The following is a 27,386-nucleotide window of genomic DNA, read 5'->3' as shown; positions in this document are numbered from 1 at the left end:
TATGTTAGGATTTGAGGGATTATTGGATATCATTAAAATTTTTTCTAACACATTAGCACGTTGTTACGGAAATAAAATCTGTTTGGTGAATGTAGAATGGAAAGCCCAAGAGGTTCAATAACGAATTCCGCATGAAAAACAGGTAGAAAAAACACAAACGAAGGGTAATCTAAGGAACATTTGAAAATGAGCAACACGCAAACAGTAAATCGTTATTAGATAGCCCCAATAGCACAAAGGGCTCCGAGATTATTTACTAGAGATTAGCACACCATAGATAGAATCCTCAAACCTGTTGGATTCTAGTCTGTCTCTTGGATTATTATAGTCTGTGACAAGGCAAATAATTTTCTAGAAGGATATCGTATATTGTTCCTTATACAAATATCACAAAAAATCCAGTAGTTTCAAAAACCTTTGTTTTTATTCCCAAATTTGCCACCAAATCTCCAAATAAAAGCCAAATTTGTGTCCAACCTCAGTGGTTATTAACTTGGCAGTTATTCAAAATCTATTAAAATATGCTTAAAACTGCCTTCTTTATTATGAAACCAATTACACAGGGAAGCAATATTATAGATTCGTAACAGTATTCATTACAATCAAATTTGGTTTTATGTAACTTTAACTTGTTTTAGTTAATAAACCGATATAATAAAAATGTTTGCATATGAATGAAATACATCTTTAAGGAAATTAATTGCACTTTATGAAATAACATATCAGTTACAGGAATCGACCACTTTTCCACCACTGAGCTATGATGCATCGACAACTGATGTGGTTGCGATGTGTAGATAACAGATTGTGTTGACCACTATTTAGATATACTAACAGACCAACTTCTCAGACGTGAGAGTCTCTTTGAAGAGGTCCAACTGCTTCCTTTTTTCCAGGACAAGGTATGGTCAGAAAAGTCCTGTGTCGGTAGTCACCATTTCCTGCTTGCTGCCTTCTTAATCGCTGAGGTTGGTCTCCAGCCATAAAGTGTCTGGTTGAATCCGACTTCCTTACACCATAACCAATATTTGATGCCCCGGAAGATTGAAACTCGGGCACCTCTTCGATTTTATCTAACTTCATCTATAAACTCAATTCCATTCAAATAACATATCACGACTACTTCGACAATTACCATCCCACTATTCATAATTTCCACCAAACTAAATATTGCTTAAATTCTATAGAGTGTAGTCTTAAAAGTCTCCGAACCAATTATTACATTCACTTCTAGAGCCTGACTTAGCCTAAGTAGGGCTCGGGGAAAAACTTCTTGCTCCTCCCCCTCTGCTTCAATACTTTAGTAAAAAAAGTTCATTAAAGAAGGAAACGTAACAAACTGTTTATTCAATTTGGGACACTCCTCTGAAGTGTGTGTGTGTGGGGGGGGGGGCAACTTCCCCGCATGACCCTGCCTTAGTCAGGTTCTGTCACTTCGACAACCGAGTGGTACCCTTCTTAATTATTTACTAACAGCATTTTGTCGTTCTTTGTTGTCCTACCTCTAATTTCAACCTTCTTTTTTTACAAGCAACATTATTAAGCTTTTTGCGCTTTGTTAGATGGAAGTATACTCCTTCCTAACCTCTCTACCTTCAGATTAACTTAGATTACACATCTCAGTATTTTACTTGTGCTCTGACACCACCGACAGGCACTAAAATTCACTGCAAACCAAATGACAGCCTGCCAACTCTCCGATGCAGATCAAAATGCAACACTCGAAATCATTCAATCCGACCAACAGCTGATCTCCATTCCTAAGTAGCCACAGACCTATTACTTCTTCTTGTGTGCAACCGACCACCCCGTCACTTCTGAATTAGGCAGTATCGTCAGGATTTGTTGAGCCCGACTGCTGTCTTTATCATAAACCGTTCATAACACGGGTTGATTCACCGAACTGACAACGTCTTCGAGGCGGTTGGCCCCCAGCAACAAATCTCGGACCTTCTTCCTCGTCTTTCACCACAGACCTATTACTAATAGTAATTCACCGTTGTTTCAAGTCCTACAATGCCAGGATGTCCATTTCCCGAATTTCAAATAACTCTATTAGGGTTCCTGCGCTCTGTTGTATCAAAGGTTATTTAGCTCTGTTCCAAATTTTCTGGGATAATCCAAGAGTTATCCCCCTTTTTTTTCTTATAACCAATATTACCGAAGCATTTCTTTTAAAAATCAGTTTATCCAATTGCAGATCGTGATTTTATTTCTGGTAGTCATCATCCATTCATCAACGCAATTATGAGGCTGCTAGAAAAGCCCAGACAGATTACGAACACTAGAAGACTACTTTCCACGCTTGCGGAATGGCAAATAATTTCTCCCAACAAATTACGGGCAGTCATTTTAATCGAATGAGTGATTCCTACCCACCCACCGAACAAAGAAGAAAAAAGATCCTGGATCACCCGGGAATGGGATACCTATACTTACCTAAAGAAGATCAGCTCCTGAAGGACCAGATCATCATATAAACAATTTCTAGGGTTTTTCTAATTTTAAGGGGCTCTGGTTCACTTTTTCATTTACTATAGGTACAGATAGAGAACAGGAATTTTTTTTCGACATTTCTTTTTTTCAAAATCGTTGAATTAGAGCTAAAAAGACATGCAGAAACTTAAAATATAACTTTCTAATATTTTGTTTCTTATTAAACTATTTTTTCAAAATGAATTAAAATTCTTTATTGCCAAGGTGTCCTTTAATATAAGGTACGATATCACAAAAACTATACCTGAAATATTTCTGTACACGAATTAAGAAATGCATCATAATTAATAGCATGTCATTCAGAATGAATGAGTAATTTTTAAAGCTAAAAACCACATGCCTTTATAACCCAGAAATACATTGCAGTAGATTTTTTTTAAATGAACGATAACAGTTTTTTTTTTTACGAAATTTCCGAAATTAGCTTTATACGCAAGATGATCGGAAAATAGATAAAGCATTTCCTTTGAAAACATTGTCATTGGTTTACCGGTCATTACGCGTAGCAGGAAGAACTTCCGATTGGCTAATTCTCCCAGCAATATCATGACAAAATTTTACCAGACTTTTTCTAAACTTTTAATAGTAAGAACATCCATCACATTATGACCATCAAATTTTTTTCTTTGTATTTATTCTTATTTAATTTTTCAAGCAAATTTAATTTCATATCAACGGAAACATGGCATCACTGTACAACATTGGACAGTAACAATAAATTTCATGTGTGCTGGAGGGTCGTGGAATCAAAAGATGACCCTGAAATTGAATTTAAAGTGGAAGTAAAGGCCCATGGATATGTCGCACTTGGATTGTCTCCAAATGGTGGTATGACATCGAGTGATATTGTGACTGGATGGATTAAGGATGGAAAAGTTTATTTTCAGGTATGTATTCTTTATATAAAATGTATGCATTCTTAATATAGAATATGTTTTATCGATTGGACATTAAGAAGTTCGATATAATTAGTTTTGCTTGTACAATAATGAGTTGAAATTCTAAAAATTACTCAAATATCGGTTTGAAATACCTTCAGTATCTAAATTTCATTATCTATGCAGAAAAAAAAGTGAATGTATGTTAGTATATCTTTTATAAAATTCTATGGTTTTTTTCCTATCTTGATAAAATATGTTATACGTGGCCTTCAAGACAAAATGGCGGAAAGTAAACATTTATTTAAAAATTACTTTCCAAAATTTAAGTTCATTAAAATATAAAGTAAGCATATTTTTTAGTGCCATTTAATAATATCTTTCGGAAATATTATCACCTAAAAATGAATTTTAACAAACTTAAAATTCAAAAAAATTACTTTTTTAAGAATTCTAATTTTCTTTTCGTAAAATTTCAATTTTTAGTGGATTATGACAAGAGCAAGTATATGTATATATTACCACAATTTCTAAAAATGTACGTGGACTAAAAATCTTCACCAAGTCACACATCAGAAATATATAAATATATATCGTAAAACTATATCTAATAGAAATATTTTTTTTCTTCTCTGAAGCTCCTTTTTTTTTTTGGCCCATAAAACATTTTACGGAAAGAAGTGTGCTATTTATCTCTAGAAAAATTCAATGCGTAAAAGATGAAAATAGATCGCTATAGATTCAGCTCCTAAAAAGTGGGTCACAAACTTGAAATGTTTGGGAACTCCTGAATTGAACCATTCAGGTTCAGTTTTTCAGGTCAGTGTTTTTGTTATTACTAAACTCGAAATAAACTTTTCCCCCTTTTCGACTCTAACTCCGAATTTGAATTTTATTTCATCGGATATACAATTTTTAATTTTCATACACAGTAATTTATAATGGATTTATTCGATGAAATGTATATTTTTCAGCCATATCAAACAGTAAGGTAAAAGCTTAAACAAATGCATTTCGTATTAAAATATGAAATACGAAAACCCATCTTCCTGGGAAACAAGCCTGTCGTCAAAGTCCACCAAAACTATAATACATTTAAATACATTTTTCTTTAAAAGCATGGATTCTCACTTTCTTGTATCTAAGGAATAAGATGAAAAAAAAAAGGGTTATCGTCAGTAAATTTGATTGGATTATGGAATTATTTGTCACTTTTTTTCCTTTTTGAAATTATGTCTATCTGTGAACAAACTAGTTAAGTCAACCATCTAACTCTCCGACCCGCCCTAAGGCACACGGATTTAAACCATAAAACTGAATGACCGGACCGCCGCAACAGCAATTGGCGGGAACTGTGGTTGAGTCCTAAGGGCCGCCACCGGCCACGGTACAACCCTCCCCGAAGGAAGTACGTCCCGTCATCGATGGGAGGAGCCAGATCCCCCACCTATTAGTGTACCCTCCAGGGTGGCGAGATCCAACCACCATGCCGGAAGCATCTCATCCTCATTTCGAGGTGCCCCCCCCCGAGGGTCAAACAAACTAGTTAAAAAGGCACGAAATAAGAATGAAATTTTGTATGTAGTCCATAACATGGCTTTCTGTGTGTCTTTGAAAACTGTAACTCAAACGATGCAATTACATGAATAGATGACATTTGACATGCGTTTATTTTTTAATTATTTTTTTATTACCAGAATTGTAAATGCAGGCCAACTTTTGCTTGAAATCCATCATGAGTTGATTCTTTTTGTTGGGATGTTGATTTGCGTTTATATAATTTAAAAAGACAGTAATCGGATGCAAGCATTTTAACTCGTGATTTTTACTTTAAAATTGTTAGTTATCAACGATGTAAAATTTCGCTTTCCTGGAAGAAGCTACTGTTCCAAAACGCATATACTCTATCCAATTCATTGTACGATTTAGTTTAGTTATATACTAACGTCCCTTTTAAAGCAACACTACGGCTATTTTGGGACAGACCTCATAATTTTGAACCGTGGTCAGATGATGACAATGACGACACCTGAGCTGGCACCCCCCTCTCCACATCACACCACACCACATCAGCGGGAGGACGTTTAGTCATGACGGATTTAACGTGCAACAGACCCCCTTACACAACGGTTCTTCTGTGGAATCGAGTCACGAATTTGAAACCCTCCGGTTCCGAAATCGACCTTACCACCAGGCCACCACGACCCGTTCATTGTACGGAGAAGATAAGTGCGATATTGTGCACAAGAAAGTTAAATGAAAAACGCTCACGCAGTTTTTTAACGGACAGAATAATTTTCGCACTCTTAATTTGTGTAAAAATAGTTATTTTGCTGAAAACCAAGTCTTTTGTTGTAAAAATTTAAATTGCAGAAAACGTTTTTGACTTTAACAAAGATTCACTTTAAGCTATGTATGGAATAGAAAATCCTATACAGTATTTAAAACCGAAAGAAATAAAATTAATAGATATCGTGTTGATGAAATCATCATCATTATTAAAAGACATTGCAAGACTTATGATCAATGAATTTGTTTGTATATATAAATTAGTAAAATTAAAGAATGGTATATTTTCCCCAGCCCCAGTCATTGTACTTTTCGCATATGAAGGCTGATGGCCCTATACATATTTAAGGTTCCTTTGTTCCCCAACACGCCACATTTTCGAGAGAAATCCTAAAAAGATGTTCCACACCTTCAATAACTGTGCGGATTTCGCCACTTTATTTCATATGAAAGCTTATGATTTCTAACATATGTCGTGAACAGTTGCCTGACTCTTAATCTTTGATAAACATTTCAAAATAAAACCATTACACAATCCCCAACTTCAGCAATTGGCCCAGTTCCTCCAATTTTATTTACTAATTTATCCCCTTTTGAAGTTTAACTAACCATTTAGGATGTCCTATATTTAATGTATAATTTAAAATAGTATTTTCATTTTGTTTGAGAAGATACAGTTAATAAATGTTAGTTAAAATCCCTAACCTGTCGAGGATAACTTGCGAGATTCGGTCCCTAGTGTCTCGTATATAATACGTATATAGTTGCTAGACGTATGTATACGCCAGGGGCAGTTAACACACTGACTTAGGGAGCCGTATATATACGCCCGCGGCAGGCAAGGGGTTAATTATTACTACTGCCAAGGGTTTAATCATTAATGCTAATAACATGTTGGACGTACGGTTGATAACTGGTGAAAACAGCCTTATCACAAAAATCTAACTAAATGTAGATACATTAAAATAGACATTAAAAATACAGAATTGTAAAGCCTTCAAGCAATCGGCGCTTTGGATTGCCTGCCAAAAAGAAATGTCCGAAAAAATGAAGCTGATCTTTATTTATAGTTAATTTAACTCAATATTTTAATATCCAGCTTTAAAAATGTAGTAATAGTAAGAATAGCATAAAACGACAACAACAAGAGAATGTGTCTTTACAGTAGTCTCCCCTAACCAAATGCGTTAATATATTCAGATATTCTTATGAAATAGAAATACAGAGCTATAAAAAAAGTCCCTTATACGTCTTTACTTTCTCGTTTACGAAATATAGTGAAAGTATAGCAATCACCAAGGAATTCGATATTTTGTTGTATCTCCACGCATTAGACCCCCCCCCCCCTGAATTCGAAATACATTTTTGGATAGATTTGGATTACAATAGTATAAACACCAATCCAATTTTGAGCCAAATCCGTCTGTCTGTATTTTCAGAAAAATGTAAGCACTATAATTCAAAAAAACGCAATGACAAATATGTCAAATTCGGTATGACATTTTGTAACTACAAGAGCAGTTTTGTGCTAATAACATTGGGAAAAACGCGTTAAAACACAAATTCGATTTTCGGATCATATTAAACACATGCCAGGAATTAATCGCCAAACAACTCGCCAAGGATGACTCGACAGACTTATTAAAAATGTTAAATTTACGCCAAAGATTATTATTTGGTAACTATTGTAAGCCAATTCCATACAAGGCATGTTCCGGGATAATACCTTTATTAGAAAATGTAAGAAAAAGTGTTGGGGATGGTTTATACTGTCCGAAATGGTTTATACAGTCGATGGTTTATACTGTCAGAATGATATATACTGTCGAATGATTTATACTGTCCGAATGGTTTATACTGTTCGAATGGTTTATACTGTCGATAAACAATAACTTGCATATATAATTAAATGGTCATAATCCAACCACTGATTGTTTTTTCATCGATAGGATTGTTGAGATTATTAAATAAAATTGCACAACATAGTAATCAATTTCATATTCAGATTCAATGCTGATCGGAATTCGTCTCAGCATACGATAATTAGGAATATATTTATCTCAGTTTGAAATTTATTTATAAATTATTTGATTAAATAAAAATGCTAACTTGATCGCTCGTTTAAGCTCTTTGGTAACCCTTGTGACGTTATAAAAATGTTTGATTATTAGGAAAATTGAATATATTTCAGACATATCGAATTTCAGTTTGAAAAAAATATGAAAATAATTTAAATATATTATTTTAGGTTTGAATTGAAGTTTAATTATGAACTAAAGCAAATGCGTTATTTTAGTTTATATTGTATTAATGACACTTTTATTTTTTAAAAATTTAAAACAGGACAGATATGCGGAAGGCTATTTTTTGCCGAAAATCGACGAAATCCAGAATTGGGACCTGGTTTCCGGAAGTGAAAACGACACACATTCTGTGCTCCTCTTCCGCCGGAAGTTGGAAACTTGCGATAAAGAGGACAGAAAAATTGACGTGAGTTTTTTTCTTTAGTTATTTTTTTTTATATTTCTTGAAACAAAGTTAAGATAACTCTGAAAAACATTTCTTAAGAATTTAATGCCTCAATAATTTAACAATGTATCTATATTCTGATACAGAAATCCTTTTTATTTAATACTGATTGTGTTGTCATAATTACGCAGATTTTTATTGGATTGATTGAATATAAAAAGTTAACTACAAAACTATTAATTAAAGCTATTTGTATACATAGAAATATTAATGTTTGTTTTTTTAACTATTAATACTTTCTCGTATACATAGTGTAGAGAAATTGTTTAAAAATTCGAACTCGAAATTTTGACGAATCTCCACATTTTAAACCATTTTACTCTGAAAAATACATTTTTGGAAATGTCCGTTATAAATCATATGCCCGTCTGTCTGCCATGATGAAGAACTCAAAAACATCTTAAGCTAGACGGTTGAAATTTAGTATATGGTCTCTACATCGAATTTGCAGATTTCTATCAAATTTGGAGTAAAATCTGTTCGGTGGAAGTCTGTCTGCCCAGTTGTTCGAATATAATTTAATACAATAATTACAAAACGAAGAGAGCTAGATAGATAAAATTCGGTACACAGATTTAAAATCTATAGTGTAGACAATTTTGAACCAAATCCAACTATAGGTTGACTGTCTGTAGGTTTGTACTTTCTGAACTTCCTGCGTATTTTTTTTATTCTCGAAATTTACATTTTTATGATATTTTAAAATGGAGAAACTGGATTAAAAAATAAATGAACTTTTTTTTTCTCGAGTTTGTTTGTAAGTTGTAATATTATTGTATATGGTCCGATATGGAAAAACATATTCAAGAACAAGAAGTTAAATATTTATCGGTACTAATGATAAAAGAGATTATATTTATCTGTGTCTGCTTGTAGTTTATAAGTCATATTATTTTATCTTCGAGATTTAGTAAGAAAAGAGAATATATTGTGTGCGTTGGCGTTTTGTGAGTCAGACGTGAAATTTAGCACAATGCACTTTGGAGCTATTCCTTTCATATTTTAGTTAATTAAAAATTAATCAAGATTTCAAACTATTTTTTCGCGATGACTTTCAAAAATATTTCTGCAAAAGAATGAATTTTTTTTTATTATTTTAAAAATTAAAAATAATATTTTTTATTATAAAAATATATTTGTTGTGTAATTTTTTTTTTTTTGAATTTTGAAGCAATTTGAAAACATCCTTTTAGCATAATTTTCAACAACAGATTACATTGTAACCCCGAAATTTAAACCGTCTTTAATATTTCAAATAATTAATCTTGTGTTTTTTCCCCATTATTTAAATCTAATTACCAACGTTTATAAGAAGAATCAAGGTGAAGTTACGTTACTGTAAAAGACAACGTTCAATTAAACAGATACATTCAAATACTCAAGTCTTTAAAGGCACTATGCCATGAGACTCCATCTCTTTAGGAAAGTTCGTGTATATAATAAACAGAATACATTGAAGGTTATTGAAAGAATAAGGTTTTAAAACTTATAGCGATTTAATGCTGTAAAAGGTTTTTTTGAAGAAGACATGAATATCAAAGTTATACATTAGAGACAATGGAAATTAAACACCATGAGTATTCCCTGTGGACCAGCTGGTTGCCATAGGCGGTTAATTAACAATATGGATATATTGTTATATATTCATATATAAAATATGAATATATGAAAACAAAATATTAATATATGTAACAATATGAATATATTGTGACACGGATTCATAATACAATTTAAGTTTGAAGAATTCTTTTTTTATTTCTTTATTTTTTTTTTCCTTTCTTTGACTTTCTTATTTCATAATTTTTTTCTTTCTTTCTAGGATAGCACAACCAGGCTGATCTATGCATATTCAGATATAGATCCTCCATCGGAATATGCTCTAGATTACCATTTTACGAATCGAGGGTCAAAGAGCGTTTATCTCTTGCAGCGAAAATTATCTAAACATGTAAAAATCGACAAGTCATCTTTGGCTCATTGGGATGTTTTATCTCCAAATGTGAGTTGCTTTTTAACGATAAAGAATTTTTCTTAATTTTTTTTTTTCAGAAATATGTAAATATATAGAATTTGTTATAATTTATTTTGAATCTTGATTTGAATGAGGGCTACATATTCTTGTTCATTGCATTCATAATTCATTATTAACAAATGGAATTTAAAGATTATATTTTTAACAAAGTGAACATCAATTACGGATTTTTAATTGGGATTATTTATTTGCAGACGATAATACATATTTGTGTTGATAAAAATATTATGATTCAAATTACTTCTTGAAAAACTTTAATAAATAAAACATTTTAAATAAAATATTTTTATATACCTTTCGGAATTTTTATATTTATGATAAATAAAATTTATAAAAAGCGTCTTCAAATGAATAACCTATCATTATTTTATTTCTGACATTAAAATAATTTAGGAAACCAAATAATCAATCCTTCATCCCAACCACTGACCGTCAAATTTTTATTTCATATGAAAGCTCGTGACAACAAGATATATCAATAAATCTTCCACCTCCTTCCATTTCGAGATAAATATAAAAAAAATATTTCATTATATATTCTTTCAGAAAAAAAATCCAGTCAAGGCCAAGCAATTGTATCGATTTTGCCATATGAAAGCTAAAGACCGCTTACACTTTTTCACCTCTACTTTCTAAGGATATCCCAAAACAAAATCTTGACATTGTTCACAACTTCAATAACAGGACTGATTCATTTCACAAATTTGCGTATTTAGCTAACCAGCCAGAATGTTTTATATTTATTTTTCAATATTTTAAAACAGTACCTTCATTAACCGTGATTACAAGTAATTCATGAAAATTGATTCTTATTATCAAATTAATGCTTTGAATATAGTAAGAAAGCACCTGGTTGCTGAATGCGGCTAGTGTCTTATAATATACTTTGTGTTTGCTTTATGAATGCTTCATGTTTATTCTTCTAATATTTTTACCCTTTAAAGAGCCATTTTTTTCTAGTCATATTATGTTGAAATATTTTTAGGCTTAAAGTTAGAATAAGAAAAGGGATTCATTTAGCTTATTAGATAAATTTAATTTGATTAATTAATTTGGTTAATTAATAATTAAGTAACAAATCAAGACACATTTTTTGGTGTGAGATAAAGAACTGAAGCATCTAAGTTTCTGTCTTTCTCAAAAAAATTTGTCAGAACTTAAACCAACTTACATAAATTCATACAAAGATTGATAAATTTGGTGGGAAGCATACTTCCCACAGCCTTAGAAAGGGTTAAAACACTACTTTCTTTTGCCTCGATTACATGCAACTCATGAAAGTTGGTTTTTATAATCAAATTAATACTACGAATGTGGCTAGCAAGCACCTGGTCGATGAAGGCGGCTAGCATCATAAAATATTATATTTTTACATTATTGTAACTAACGGGGGGGGAGGCTACAACACTTTATGGTAAACGACGATCCTGTGCCGAGTTGACTTAGCATCTGAATCACTTGAAATTTTAATTTTCAATGCTAATTGGCCTAATTTCCATGTTTTTAAATAGCGATGTTGTTGGAAATGTTGGAAAAAAAATAAATTTATAATATTAGTGTAAGAATGCTAGTGCAATTCATAATGAGTACACGAAAACATTATAGTTATTACGATTTTTCTTTTATTTCAGTTTACACTGGATTCATCTTCTCAAACCATGTACTGGTGTAAAATTCACAAAGCTCCAGAATTACCGGAGAAACATCACATCGTTTTGGTAAGATTCTTTTGGTCTCATAACGTATGAATAGTGGCTGCAATCGGAGGAGAGAATTACGTTAAAGTATTTTTAAAAATTAATTCTTAGATATTAATTAACAAGACACTCTACTTTTGGGAGTCTTGAAAAATGAAACAATTTTCATGTGCTTTAAGATTTTTTTTCTAGACAGGTACAGACAAAATATATGGGCAAGATTTGTAGACACAAAGATCAAAGCACTAAAATACAAACTGACAAATTGACAGACAGCCCATTTCTTTCTTTCCTGTTGTATACACACTCATGGTTTCTGATTTGTACTGTCATTCAATTGCTGTGGTTTGATTTTTAACAGATGGTGCAGTTGGCAGTCATCGATGGCGCAGTCATATTTTGCTACTGCCATAAATCTACTCAAGCAAATATAAATTCCAGGAAATGAAAGAAAAAATGAATTGAAATTGTTCGAAAGTAATTAAAATTAGGACATTTTTTTCATTTTTAAGAAATTCTTAATATCCAGATTTCTGAAATGGTGAATTAGTTTCCGAAATCTTGACTAAATTTCTGAGAATTATTTTTAAGAAAAGTATATAGTTTAAAGACTATTTTTCGTTTTAAAAATACGAGACTATCGCTTAGTCGATTTTATCCCACAAGGGGGGGGGGGGATATTCAATAAATAAGATTAGCTCATTTTCTGAGCATTGACCTTCGTTCCTTTAGATGTATTCTCTCCTGTTCATTGTTTTGGAGGCTGTCATTTTAAATCTTAGTATTTTAATTTGAACTCGTCATTTATTATTTATATGGCTAGTTCAATTATGAGGTTATTGAAGTTGCTACAGACATCTAATTACGGTGATATATTTTTTTTTATTATATTGTTAAATAAAATTTATTCGTTTTTGTATTTTATTTCACTATTATTTTTGCTGAAATCAACCCTTTCTGGCGCATGCGCAAAAGCGAAAAGGGTTTCCGTATATGATAATAGACAGTAATTATATGATATTATTTTGATAGGATGTAGAACATTTTTGAACACTGGTAATCTAAAAATTGCTCAAAGTGGAAAATGTTATTTATTCTCATTAAAAAAAAAAAAAAAAAAAAAAGAGAATTTGGACTAGAAATTTAACCTAAAATCGCTATTTTTACTTCATTTAGTGATAAGTTATTGAATCGCATATCAATTTACGAAAACTCTTTATATTCCATCTATCAATTTTTTAACTCTGCTACTGCTGTCAGATACGTTATATTTATGTGTCAAAGCGCATTAGATCTGATTATGTGGCAGTTACAGGATAGAAAAAGTGTTCTAATCTAGAACCTTCCGATCCCATAACCGAAACCTTACCACCAAGCTCATTGACTCCTCTTTTCCTACATTAGACTTAACATCTGTTAGACATAGTTTACATGAGGTCAACTACTGCGCACAGTAATTGTCTCCTTCTTTTGTTCTGCTATTGTCCGTATGTAAGAAGTTGAGACAGCATTGTTGGGGCAATGACAAGGACTATTTGCCATTGGCCCATCATGATCAAATGACCTTTATGAGTTAGGTATGGCCTATTCTAATGTGCTGCAATAGTAAAGTAATACTAGATTACCTCGTGTAAGCGCTTCTTTTATATGATTACTTATCTAAGCTCAAAATATTTTCCAATCCCATTGAAAAATCAATTTATAACAAAGATAAATATAAATGGCCTTTATTTTAAAAGTCCCCGTCCCTCCCATAAAAAAATAAGGACAAAGTCTTTTTAAGATATTGAGAAACCGAAAATTTATGTATTTCATAAAATGACGGGAAAAAAAAATCAATTTTTAATAAATTTATAAGAATTACTTTATCGACTTAATGATGAAATTACTTGAAATCTCGCTCTTGCATATTGCATATATTGAAATTAGAGATTTTGTATTAGTTCACTCAGATTTTTATTACATAATAATTTTCAGAATTTTTTAAAAATCGGAATTGCAATAACCCCAATCAATTTTCTTGAGAAAATCTCATTTGCTAAACGTTTTATTTCAAAAATGTTTTCAATATAGCCATTTTCTTAAAAAAAAAAAGTATTAACAGTCAAATCAAATGTTAAAAATGAAAAACCACTTTGTATTCTTACGGACACGTTTCTTATTTCGAATTCAGTAGTAGTGAAATTCATTTTATTTCTATTTAAAGCGCTAAATTCAAACCATTTTCGATAATTAAAATCTGAAGATATGAATGGAAGATTAATATTAAACATTCCCAGAAATAGCTATAATAAAGCCATTATAGCAATTTCTTTAATTACAAAATTTTTAACAAATAATTTAAAGCAATTGAATTTCTAAAGGATAAAACTTAGTGTCGGTTTTTTTTCCTAAGCATGACAAGATCATGCCGAAAGACCACCCCAAAATCAGCTAAAAGTTTGCTATCTTAAATGCCTTATAAGAAATGGTAACAAATGCCTTTTAAGGTAGGATTAAAAATTATCACTATTACCTCATTTGCGAACCGATAAAATTTATCTTTGGCAATCAGACATTATTCTTAAGTCGAATCCATTCATTCTTTCATTTATATTGCAAATCGAATGAATCTAGAAAGAAATTTTTTTAACCCTTTCGGCCGTGGGAAGTATGCTTCCCACCAAATGTATCAATATTTGTATGAAATTATGTAGGTTGACATAAGTTCTGACAATTTTTTTTACAAAGACAGAAACTTAGATGCTTCAGTTCTTTAACTGACTCAAAATGATATGTCTTGATTTGTTACTTAATTATTAATCAACGAAATTAATTAATTAACTAATCAAATTAAATTTATCTAATAAGTTAAATGAATCCCTTTCCTTAATCTAATTTAAAGCCTAAAAATATTTTAACATAATATGACCAGAAAAAAAATGGCCTTTTAAAGAGTTAAATTATTTTATTAACTCCTTGAAGTAGAGTGCTAAAAATGTGAGGACCTTTACCAAATAGAAACGGATAGAAAACGGATTTGGGCACAGAAGTTCTGTATTTCCAAAATAAATAAAACAGAAACAAATGAAAACGAAACTTCTTTCCTGAATGTTCTTTTAAACAGGTGGAGCCTTTGATTCAAAGAGGTAACGAGGTGTTCGTTCACCACTTGTTGTTGTACGAATGCGTGGGAGCTAATCGCAAGGAGTACGAACCCCACACAGACCAATATGGACATCAGTGTCATCGCGCTAACATGCCTGATGCCATGAAAAAGTGCGAAGGAGTCTCCTTGGCATGGGGAATTGGAGGAGAGGTAAGAACTGTTTCAAGGAAAAAACAAAACACAACCGATAGTCACTCTAACAAAAACAATATGATTTCAATTTTTCTGTATAAATGGGGTAGTCGATGTTGAATAGGAGAATGTTTTTGATTATTCAAAAGAATAAAAGGAAATACTGCTGTAAAATGCCATGTACAACGAATTAAATTTAGAATTCTTAATATAAAATATGTTTAGAGAAACGAGAATTTTTATGTGTTTAGTAAACTAACGATATAGGCTTATCTCGATAAAACCAATGAGAGTGTTTGCCTCAGAACTTTCTCATGTCTTTGTTAATTTAGCACATTATTTTCGGTTTTCCATCTATTTTCTTCTTTATTCCATGAACCTTGAGCTCCGGTGATTAGAGTGTAGCCAGAAGATTGCAAACCATAAGAGCTCATGCCAATCTATAAAAGGTCATGACCTCTCCCTCGACTTCCATGTGTACTTTCGGAGAATGGCGAATTTTGTGTTGTAATATAATGAAGAAAACTGAGTACAGTAGACTCCCGATTATCCGCGGGCGGGTTATCCGCGCCTGCCGCACTAAGTTTTTTTCTTTTTTTTTTTTTGCTTCCAAGCAAAGAGAAAATGCTTTCAAAGCAAGAAGCAAACACAAATGACTGATTTCTTCAAAAGGGTGCAATTTTACAGTTATGGTTTTGTAATTACATAATACATTACAGTATTAAAGCAGTACATATGTATTAATTTTTCTGTGTATCCTTGACGCCTCTCTTAAGTACAAAGCACTTTTCTGTTTTCATTAACAAAATGCATTTTAGGTTAGTTTTGAGTGATATACTAAAATATTAAGCGTTAGTCAAACATTTCCTGCTGTTTATTTTACGTTTTATTGTACATAAAACGATTTTTCAAAGTTGGAATGATTGTTTTCTCTTTTGCTATACCCGTTTTTAGCTTTTTTCGGATTATCCGCGATTTTTGTTATCCGCGGCGGCCGCGCCACCCAATTCCGCGGATAATCGGGTGTGTACTGTATGAATTTAAATGCTTTTTTCTATCAATTACATATAAAATTCGACACAGATTTACAATGTGGGCTGTAAGATAGCATACCAGTTTTTATTTAATTAAAATTAAATCGTTATGTTTTAATGCATCTTGTTTCAATTACACATCAATTCACCGATCAATAGAGGAATTTATCATTGATAGATTTGTATCAAAATTAATTAAGATATACAATTCTGATGATAAACCAAATTTCATTTATATAGTTCTTAGGTATTGTGTTCACATGCATTCAGAGAGGGAGACAACGAACTTTGCTGTTGAGATTTTTCTTCTATATTTTTAAAGAATTCTACGGATTAAGTGTTAAGAATTATGTATACAATTTGAACTAGAAAATTTGTTAAGTTTTTGATTTATCATGTTCTCGGACAGACAGACTTGCTATAACTACTAGGTTATTACTGTTACTAGATGATTTTCTAAACTCAAAAGATTTGAAATGCTGAGATCCTACGTAATTTCGATGGCGATTTTTTTTATGACTATAACACTTTTTCCCCGTACATATTTAGTATGCTAGAAAGTAAGAAATAAAACAGCAGTATAATGACATTTTGGAAACAGCAACAACAAAATATTTAATATTTCTATTTTCTAGTATACGAAGATGCATTGAAAAATATTATAATCGTCAGAAAATTCGAACTTTAGGTTTTGATGTATCACTCATTTTATACGTTCCATGTGTCACTATATGTGAGCATGACTGACTATTTGTGAGTTAGAGCGATGAAATAAAGTATGTTGTCTTAAAGAGTTGTAGATTTTTATTAAAATTTCCACAAAATCGTCGATGGGAAGTCTGCTTGATCTAATAATAATAAAAAGATAAACGATGCTATATTATTAGTATTAAGTAGATCTTATTTTATATAAAGATTTATTATCAGAATTGTTGATGCGAATTTAATTTTGGATGAAATTTCCCCACAAAGAAAATGTTTGTCTTTGTGGGGGAGGGTCATTTGTTGGTATGCATAATCGCGTTTATGTGAATATGATAACGCAAAATGTCCAATGAGTAATAAGATTTGGTAAGTATAAATAAAATTATAATAAAATAAAATTTGATAAGTGGTATTGAAGCTAAAGTTGTAGATCTATGACGATCTCTGCATATAATCGGTGGAAAAGGGATCCAAAAGGCATACTTCATTTCTTCATTATGTTACTTCATAAGTATGGATGGCGCCCTTATTTCTGGATACCTATATCCAGAAATAAGGGCGCCATCCATACTTATGCGTTGTCGTAATTCGACAATTTGCCAATTCCTTACTTGCACCATACCGCTACACTCATAGGATGCAGATCAGGTAAGAAAGAAAACGGAAAAAGAGAATACTAAACTCACAAGAATATTGAGGGGAGAATATTCTTGTTTAATTAGTTTAAATTCGATATCGTTTAACCCTTTCACCATTGACTCGGCCCAACCGGCCGTGAAAATTCTATCCTGGCAGATCATTTTCTGTTTCAAACGAGGGGTGCAGGATGTAAAACGAGATATCACCAAGGTATTATCTTCGCTTTACATCTTGCACCCCTCGTTGAAGTAGAAACCGATCTGCCAGAATAAAATTTTCACGGCTGGTTGGGCCGAGTCAGTAGTGAAAGAGTTAAAAAGGATTGTCAGATATCGAGACTGATAATAGTGTATTTTTTTATATTTAAAAAAAACGTAAAACGATTTTATCGTCCTAATTATGAATTCCAATAATGGACTATTAATGGCATACTTAATGGATGAAAAGGATAATGTTTTCTGTTGTAATTGAGGTTTATGGCGTTAGCTTTGAAAACTGTTTTCCGAAGAAATTGTCTAAGAATTCTTTTGAGTAGAAATTCGTTATAATAAACCTCTTTCATTCGATCTACTTTTATGTATTCACATTTTTAAGCCTTTCTCTTACACTTTAACAAAGAAAATTGATAAATTACATCGTATTATTCATTCAATAAACATATATTTCATGAATCATGTTACAAAATAAGGCAATAAATGCAAATAAGGCACCATATAAAGACATCAATGCATATAAACATGATATGAGTTTTTCTTAAGGTTGATTTAAGAGAGAACTCATACCAGAATAATTTTCTTGGTATTACATCAGCTTATAGTTGGCATATTAAATTAGTGCTTTGTTAATGTTTTACTCAATAAAGCATTTATTTCAGGATCTAATATTACCGGAAGACGTTGGCCTCCCGCTGGAAGCAAGCCCTGCCAAATATTATATGCTAGAAATACATTACGATAACCCTAATAAGATTGCAGGTAAGGAAAATTTTATCTGAAAAATTTGACGGATAATCTTAAAATGCATAAAAACTGGGGCTATGTATACATGTGCCACAACTCTTTCTAAATAACTGAACTGAATTCCATCTAATTTTGCATGCTTATTATTTAAATCAAAAGAAAGAGTACAATCAATTTCTTTAAGTGCAAAGTTAATTAAATATTCAGTTAATTAGTAATTAAGCGAAATTTTGCTATTTTTCCGCAGTAATTTAGGAGTAATTATCCGAACAAGTTATAAAATATCAATATATAAATCAGCTTAAAATTCAAAAATTTTACCTTTTCTTTGGTTTCAAATTTAATTACCAGGTAAGGGTTTTTTTAAAAAATTTTTTATTAATTTTTCAGAATTTATTAATTGAGTAGATACAGACGATCCTGAATCATGCTAAATTTATATATATTTCGTTATTAAGCAACGGTGAGACATTTAATTGGTTTACTTTTTTTAAAAATATTTCTATTCTGTTTTTTAAAATATTTTTTTGGATACATTTTTATTAGCTTTAGAATTCTAAAATTTATTTATTAAAATAAGATAGTAGAAAAAAACGCTGAGAAAAATGAAAAAATTGCATGTTATACGTTTTATTTAAGCTTTGATATTAAAAACTAGCCGCCTTTGGCTACCAGCCGGTTCGCACATCTTAATGCTCATTAAAATTTTAATAATTAAATATTTTATGTAACTCCTATTTTAATAGATGCTTCATCAAAATATTTTAAAGCTTCAAATTTTGATAATCATATAATTCACTCATAATATTATAAAGGCCTTCAGCTATAACGTAATATGAATCTCTCTAATTTTCTGTTAGCTTCCATAGAATTTATGCTTTAAATTAAAGTGGAAATGATTAAACTGCAATTAATATAAAAACATTTTTTACTGAAACAAAACATTTTTTTAAAAATATGAACACTGAAAACAAAGTCGCCGAGCATTTAAACCTTATGGGCACTAAAAAATATCTTTCTTAATTTATGTAATATCTGAAGAATTTTTTAACATAATTTTCTCAGATTCATCATGAACAGATCGATTCATTAACAATGTTTAATTTTAAATGCATCAAACACTAAGAAAATAAAACGAATCGTAGAAAATATTCGGTTGAAAAGGTTTAAAAAACTACTTGAAAAACGATGTACTTATAACTATAAGCATATACAAAAAATATATAGCTAACATAAATACAATTTACTTACAAAAGCATGCAACTAACCTAAAAACATTTTATTTAGAATGTGTAGCTGAAATAAAACAGCAAATCGGTTGTCGACAATCAGAATACAATGCGCATGCGTGAATTTTCAACGCCAGTTATGGCATCGTAAATGTGTGAATTTTCTAAGCTACGCAGAATAGTAACGCTACGCAGAATAGAAATTTTTAATTTCCTTTATTCTGTTTTATTTTAATTCAAAAGTACTTCAGAATGAATCCTAAAAATTTATTAATTAATAATGTTTAATTTTAAATGCATCCAACATTACGAAAATAAACAGAATCGTTTGAAATAATCGGTCGAAAACATGTTTAGCCTATCCTCGTTAGCGTGGCGGAAAAAATGCAGCATTACTCATTTGGCGGTGGGGAAAATGAAAAGAGTTTTGGCGGGAAGTTAGTTTTTAATTAATAATTAAAGTTCTAATTAAAAATTTGAAAAAAGGGATCCCAGGTGCACATTTCAGACCTCCAAAGTATACATGTACCAAATTTGGTAACTGTAGGTCAAATGGTTTTGCCTGTAGAGCGCCAACACACACACACATTATTAGCTTTATAGATATAGATAAGTCATTTAAAAATTATTTGTTTACATCCAGCTGCGTTGGGTATCTGATGAATTCTAATATTATGCACATTCTTAATTTCTCACATATGACGCAATTCAGTTTCTGCGGATAATATGGAAATATATGCATGGTTTTAATGAATAATTAATTATCTCAAAATTAAAATAAACTGTAAGTTTTCTTATTTTTTTTTTAAAAAAATGGAAAATCATTCTGGGCATTGATATATATTTCTACTAATAAAAAATAAATATCTACACTTTTAAAGTTGCTGTAATTCCCACGGACGTGAAGCTCAAATACATGAGGAGTAGTTTCTATTTGATTATAGGAGATGACTATTTTTGTCTTTTCCCGCAAAAAACAATTTTCAAATCCTATTAGCTATCAAACTCGATTTATTTGTACTTAATAAAATTTTTATTTGGTTTTGAAAATTGCAAAAATTTACGCATTTTGTTTAAGAGAATTCATGAAGATTCATTGAAGCATTTTTCATTAAATCCTAAGATAGCTCATTCTTTATGTTTATAAATGCAAGAAGCTTTCAGTAAAGCAGCAATTCAATCGCATTTACTAGGTAATTCTGACGACTTGATGAAAACCGAGAAATAAAATTTAATTTATGAAATTTTAAAATTTTTATTGACTTTCATCAAAAGTAAAATTTATCTCGTTTGATAGGCTTTGAGCTTTAATATGAATAAAAATGAAATAGATTTTATCGAGTTTAATGAAATCGAATTTACTTTTGAATAAAAATGAGATAACCGTGTTGATTAAAGTGTATGACTTTTTAAAGATAAAATTCTTTTCTGGAAAGAATCTAGGAAAAGAAAATTCTATGAAATCCTCAATAGCACTAGAAAACAAATAAGAAATGCCGCACGATAACAATACTCAAAGAAAAAAAATAAACAAAGTCTATCATATCCTTTCTAGCTTCGGAGAATTTACCGATTGAAACGGATGCTCCTTTTTATTAAAAGCTTTTCAAAGGTTCTTACGATTCAAATATTCATTAAGTTTCTTAAAGCATAATTGTCTTGCAGAGTGAAATCGGATTTAAAATTTTGAGTCCAAATGCAATTTTTTATTTCACTTGGATATATTAAGAAATCAACGGAAGTGGTCTCAACAAAACTTTCTCGCATAATCTCTAATAAATTGTCAAGCCAGAGAATGTCTTACTGGCATAAGCGTATAATACTTACGAAATATTAACTTTTAGCTTGAATTTAACATTTTTACTGAATATAGAAAATCATCCTTGGCGAGTTATTTGGCGAGTAATCCCTGGCATCCATTAATAGTATTGAAAAATCGAATTTGTCTTTTAGACACGTTTTTCTCAGCCGATTGAGATAAAAATTTGACGTAAAACTACACTTGTAGTCACAAAAACCTTCACTAAATTTGATATATTTAAGTCATTGCGTTTTGGAATTGCCGCGTTTACATGTCTCTGAAAGCACATACTGACAGACAGACAAGCAGTAGGTGTCTCCAATATTGATGTTAAATCTATGCACTGAATGTTATCGATTTAGCTATCTTCATTTTGTATTTGTGTTCAGACTTCTTCTGAAAATATTTTACTCAAAATTCGAAACAAATCTGAAAATTTTGAAGACCGTATACCAAATTTCATTCGTCTAGCTCAAACTGTTTTCGAATTATCTTTGTCACAGACAGACGGACATTTTACAAAAATGTGTTTTTGAAACTCGGGAGGGTTTAAAACGTGGTGATTCGTCAAAATCTCGAGTTCGAATTTTTTTTGGAATATTACTATACTTTCTCTATACTACATAAACGAGAAAGAAAAAAAATCCCAATTTTTTATACTTCATTTTTAAACAATGAATAAGCGTTTTGTTAAAAAAAACGTCTTAAAAATTATTATCAATAAAAAATATTTTATTTGTAGAATTTAGTTATTATTGGAGAGTAATGCGTTATTATTATTTTTTTTTATAAAATAGAATAATACGTTCTATCCTTCCTCCAAATAAACAAATTTGTAATAAAGTAATTTATTATTAATAATACATGCTTTTTTTAGAAAAAGTTATCTAAAGATATTTTAAAAATGAGGCGAAAATGAGCCTTATTAGGTCGAAGGCCTCTTATGCAATAATGTCTCATGTTTTTCAGCATTGCCTAATTTTACTGGAAGGTCGTTGCACTGTTGAGGCTGTTATCTCTCCACTCCCACCTTCTTTTTACAAAAACTATTTCACAACTTCTTGCTGTGACACAGCATGTAGCAGTTCGGCAGTTATTTCTGTTTAGGTTTGTTTTTATGCTCGCATATTACTGAAACACTTCTTCCTCGTATAGCAATGGGACACCATGAAGCTTTTTGAATTGACTCGCACTTTTGCTAGACGATTCATATAATTATATATTTTAGTTTAATTTTTAATTTAAAGAAAAAAAAACACTATTTACAAACAAGCATTAAACATACAGATTTGCAGCCCAGATACATAAAAGTATTCGGCATGTGACGTCATTATATCGCCTCCTCACTTGTTTTGCGAAACATCGGTCGTTGAAGAGTCATTTTTTCAAGTTTTGCTTTACTCGCCATGTGAATCACTTGTTATGAGAGGAGGTAATTAAGCTAGGTATTTTAGCAATTTTGATTTTATGTTTTATTTTGGGGTAAGAAGACGTAATATTCTACGCATGAAGTTTCTGAAAATATCCTTTAAATTGTTGTTTACCTACACATTTTGAATTTATATAAAAAGTTTTTGTGATGGTTGATGCAGTTTATTGTTATTATTATTGGTAATAATGAAAGATTTTGGAAAAGTGTAGTACAGTTGTAATTAAATAATTAACAAAAAGAATGAAAATTTATTTTGTAATTAATAGCAATTTTCCTTAAATGTTGAATGGATATGTAGTTCATAAACGAATTAGTTTCTTTTAATAATTGAAATTTTAGAATTAATAAGTGGAGATTAAGATTAATGTATATTTGCGTAAAAGAATATTATAGAGGAAAATAGGGGAACAAAAAAAAATGTTGACGATCAAATGAACGTCAAGTTTCTGTGCTTTGTATTTCAAGACACAACGCAAAAAAATGACATTTAATAATCCAACCAATAAATTAAGGATATCAGTTTGTACGAATTAAACTGGAAAAGTACAAGAGGAATTCTTTAAAAATAGAAAGCGTGTTTAATATAATCCAATTTAGAAAAAAAATATGGTAAATATGTACCACAGTAACTAGTAAATAAATAAAATGCTGTCTATAATAAAGTGAGGATATTTGGCGTATAGAAATACTGACATTGTATGATTTTCATGAAGGCTAGCTTCTTATATATTTGGCATGTGTTGCAAGACAACATTTAAGCATGCTGAGCACAAATCATTCAGTTATTCTTGTCTCACATTTTAATTTAATTTCAATCTCACATTTATTCGAAGTTCTGGAATAGACCTAATGATGAATGAGTGTTGCAACTGTGTCAACTCCTATTGCTTAAAGAGCAGAAAAGAGGAGAAAATGCTACCACTTGAAACGGAAGATATCCTCTATCTCATGACATTTTTTCCTTAGTAATAGCAAGGTGTTGTCATCCATGAAGACAAAACAAGTGCTCACTGCATAAAGGAACAGATGAATTATAAAATTGCAGAATGATGTTAAGATACATCTGATTCTATGATGAACATTGAGATTGATGGCACATAAAATTGCAGAATGATGTTAAGATACATCTGATGCTATGATGAACATTGAGATTGATGGCACATAAAATCGCAGAATGATGTTAAGATATATCTGATGCTATGATGAACATTGAGATTGATGGCACATAAAATTGCAGAATAATGTTAAGATATATCTGATGCTATGATGAACATTGAGATTCAAGGCACATTATGAAAATTGGGTGGCATACCATGCATTCTCAGAACCCAAGATATTATCTAAACCAGTAGTCCAGTGTTTCTGAAACGGTGATATTCAACGACATTTTATTGGTGGTAACGGGTCTTTCAGGTTCTATAAATATATTATACGAAAATATGATAAGCTCCATTTTAACTGATTCGCTAGAAAATAACACACATTCTAATATACTGATGTTCAATTGATATGTTCTCTTCACCATATTAATCGATTCAACAATCAACTGCTGTGATTGGACGCATCTTTCAGGCTCGTGGTCTCATTGGCCATACTCTGATAGTCATCTGTGCCTGGTGTACCTTGAAACTATGATACCAACAGCAACTGCAGAGCCAAATCTTCTGTTTTACTTTGCTGTTACTTCCTAATACTTGCCGTCTTGCGGCGGTGTAATCTGGGTGAAACATTCGTTGAAAAGTAATCTTACGTTTCCGTCCTGTTGGAACTCGCAATCGGATTGGTACCCACACATTGCGATTTCTTGTTGTTAGGGTATTTTCATATTCGCTCTCGTCCTTCTAACCAAGTGGCTTTTTTTACTACATAAAAAAATATTCATGTAGGTCCCCGAGACTTAATGGCAATACATCCCTAGTCTCATAGCTGATTCTGAAAAATGCTACATTATAAAAGCGATCCCCTTTATAAGCTTTGGTAATTTTTAAGTTCCTTATTAGATAGTTTCTTTGTAAATTAAAATTATTTCCAATTATAATTTGAAATACAATTATATTTTTCCAGAAAAGAAGTACCATCAATAGAGATTTTTCTGTAATGTGTTTTTTTCCCTTGAGAACCCGGAATATCCTGAACTTATGAATATGTGAATATAATAATGCATCAGATAAATTGACATTTGAATGTTTATGATTACTGATCATATCTATTAACTTCAATTCCACTTACAAATCATTATAAATAGGGATTATAACTATGATCCAAAAGATACTACAACAATTGCATTATTTTTATTCTAGTATCTATCCATCCATGGATATAATTACTGATCATATCTATTAACTTCAATTCCACTTACAAATCATTATTAATAGGGATTATAACTATGATCCAAAAGACACTACAACAATTGCATTATCTTTATTCTAGTATCTATCCATCCATAGATATGATTACTGATAATATCTATTAACTTCAATTCCACTTACAAATCATTACAAATAGGGATTATAACAATGATCCAAAAGATACTACAACAATTGCATTATGTTTATTCCAGTATCCATCCAACCTTTAACACCCTTTTCACATTTTTTTGGGTCTTTTCGGATTATTTCATTTTCGTTATTCATTTTAGCACGTTCGAAAATGCACATTATTGAAATTTGAGGCCCTTAAGACCTTAAAGTATTTCAAAAGAAAATTGAGTGAGGGCACTTGAATTTTAATACTAGGCTCCTATCTAAGGTTTTCAATTTTATTAAAAGAAATATATTAATTATCTTTATCCATTCTAGGTATCGTTGATAATTCTGGATTCCGTATCTATTACAGTCCTAAAATTAGAAAATATGACGCTGGGACTTTAATGATTGGTGCAACTACTAGCTCAAGAGTTCTAGTACCTCCTAAACGCAAAGAGTATGTTGTAGCCGGTCACAGCAACCCTAAGTGCCTGGATCCGGTATGGTTCTCTATCACCATATTTGTATTTAGATTTAAACCATTTTTGTATTAGATTGGGATTTAATATAAATTATATGAAATAAGTTTTTATATGAATTATATTAAATTGCAATTATGTTTCTTGCATCATGTTCCCTTTCACCTGGGAAAGAAAGGCTAGAATGAGGACGCAGTTACCTTGAATTAATATAATTTAATTTATAAACGATTTTCATTTAAAAGGACACAAATTCAGATGCATGCTTTTGTATTTCAAAACTAAATTGTGACACAGCACAAACTACAGCTAATATCACTAGTCATTGAGGTGACTAGACTTCACTTCTAATAGCTCGGTAAATTCTGGAAATTCCCAATTGAGTATTTCATAACTCAATTGTGATACAGCACGAACTATAGCTAATATCACTAGTCATCGAGGTGACTAGATTTCACTTCTAATAGCTTGGTAAATTCTGAAAATTCCCAATTGAGTATTTCATAATTCAATTGTGATACAGCACAAACTATAGCTAATATCACTAGTCATTGAGGTGACTAGTCTTCACCAAGTCTAATAGCTTGGTAAATTCTGAAAATTCCAGAGCTATTGTCCGCTTTTTACTGTCTGACCAAATGAAGGGAAGACTGTCTGGAAGTTCTCCGGATCTCGAGAATCTTTCTGGAAACTCATAGATATTGTTTATATGATAACTTGTCTAGCAGGACACATTTTACAATTTAGAAATAAAAACTAATTTTCGAATCAAATGCTTTAAATTACTCTTCAGTGTAATTTTATATATAGCTAATTACAGACAAATTGCATTTTTGGAATTTTAGTGACTTATAATTAAAACTCATTGGATTAAAAAAAATTATTTATTTTCTTTGAATATGCGTTTTTGTATTTATGTTTGAAAGAATATTCATACCAAAACTGAATATAACATAAAGCTATCTTCTGTAAAAAATTTATGATTATTGTTAAAATTTTTCATTAAATTAGTTATTAATATACATTTTATTGCTTTTAAATATACATTTTGTTTCAGTCTCTTCCAAAAGGTGGAATAAAGTTGCTCGGAGCTTTTCTTCACGCTCATCTATTAGGTAATATTATTAAAATGTTTTACTTCTTAGATTTTTTTTATTTGTATTAATAAAAAAGATTCTATTTTTAATAGATCTTAGAAATTGATTTAAAGTAGGAAAGATTCTAAGTTTCTTTTGAAGCAGTGGGGGGGGGAGGCTATGCATGACACAAATGTAAAAAAAAAAAAAACTTTAATGAGTTGCATAGTTGGTTGAAAATCATGAGACAAAACAATGTTTGAGGTTTAATGAGCATTGTTTTACACACGGTTTTAAGTTCCAGTTACAGTCAAATGTGAAATTTAAATAATACAAGTGAAGAAGTACAAGTAAATAAATACAGTC

At 30.9% G+C, this 27,386-nt stretch overlaps 1 protein-coding gene across 1 annotated transcript in view; it reads left to right on the top strand.

The window, feature by feature from the left end:
- The first annotated feature begins 2,151 nt into the window (after window positions 1–2,151).
- The window catches only part of LOC129981102 (DBH-like monooxygenase protein 1 homolog), a 41,283-nt gene continuing 16,048 nt past the window's right edge, over window positions 2,152–27,386 (top strand). Inside the window, exons 1-8 of the mRNA XM_056091775.1 lie at window positions 2,152–3,383; window positions 8,007–8,153; window positions 10,012–10,191; window positions 11,856–11,942; window positions 15,028–15,219; window positions 18,454–18,553; window positions 25,799–25,965; window positions 27,002–27,059. Coding sequence (XP_055947750.1) covers window positions 3,102–3,383; window positions 8,007–8,153; window positions 10,012–10,191; window positions 11,856–11,942; window positions 15,028–15,219; window positions 18,454–18,553; window positions 25,799–25,965; window positions 27,002–27,059 — 1,213 coding nt within the window. The 5' untranslated portion in view covers window positions 2,152–3,101. The remainder of the gene's footprint in view (window positions 3,384–8,006; window positions 8,154–10,011; window positions 10,192–11,855; window positions 11,943–15,027; window positions 15,220–18,453; window positions 18,554–25,798; window positions 25,966–27,001; window positions 27,060–27,386) is intronic.

The sequence above is a fragment of the Argiope bruennichi genome, chromosome 8, assembly GCF_947563725.1.
Source record: "Argiope bruennichi chromosome 8, qqArgBrue1.1, whole genome shotgun sequence".
NCBI lineage: Eukaryota > Metazoa > Arthropoda > Arachnida > Araneae > Araneidae > Argiope > Argiope bruennichi.
The sequence above is the reverse complement of the archived record's forward strand: the minus strand, read 5'-3'. Positions and strand labels throughout refer to the sequence as shown.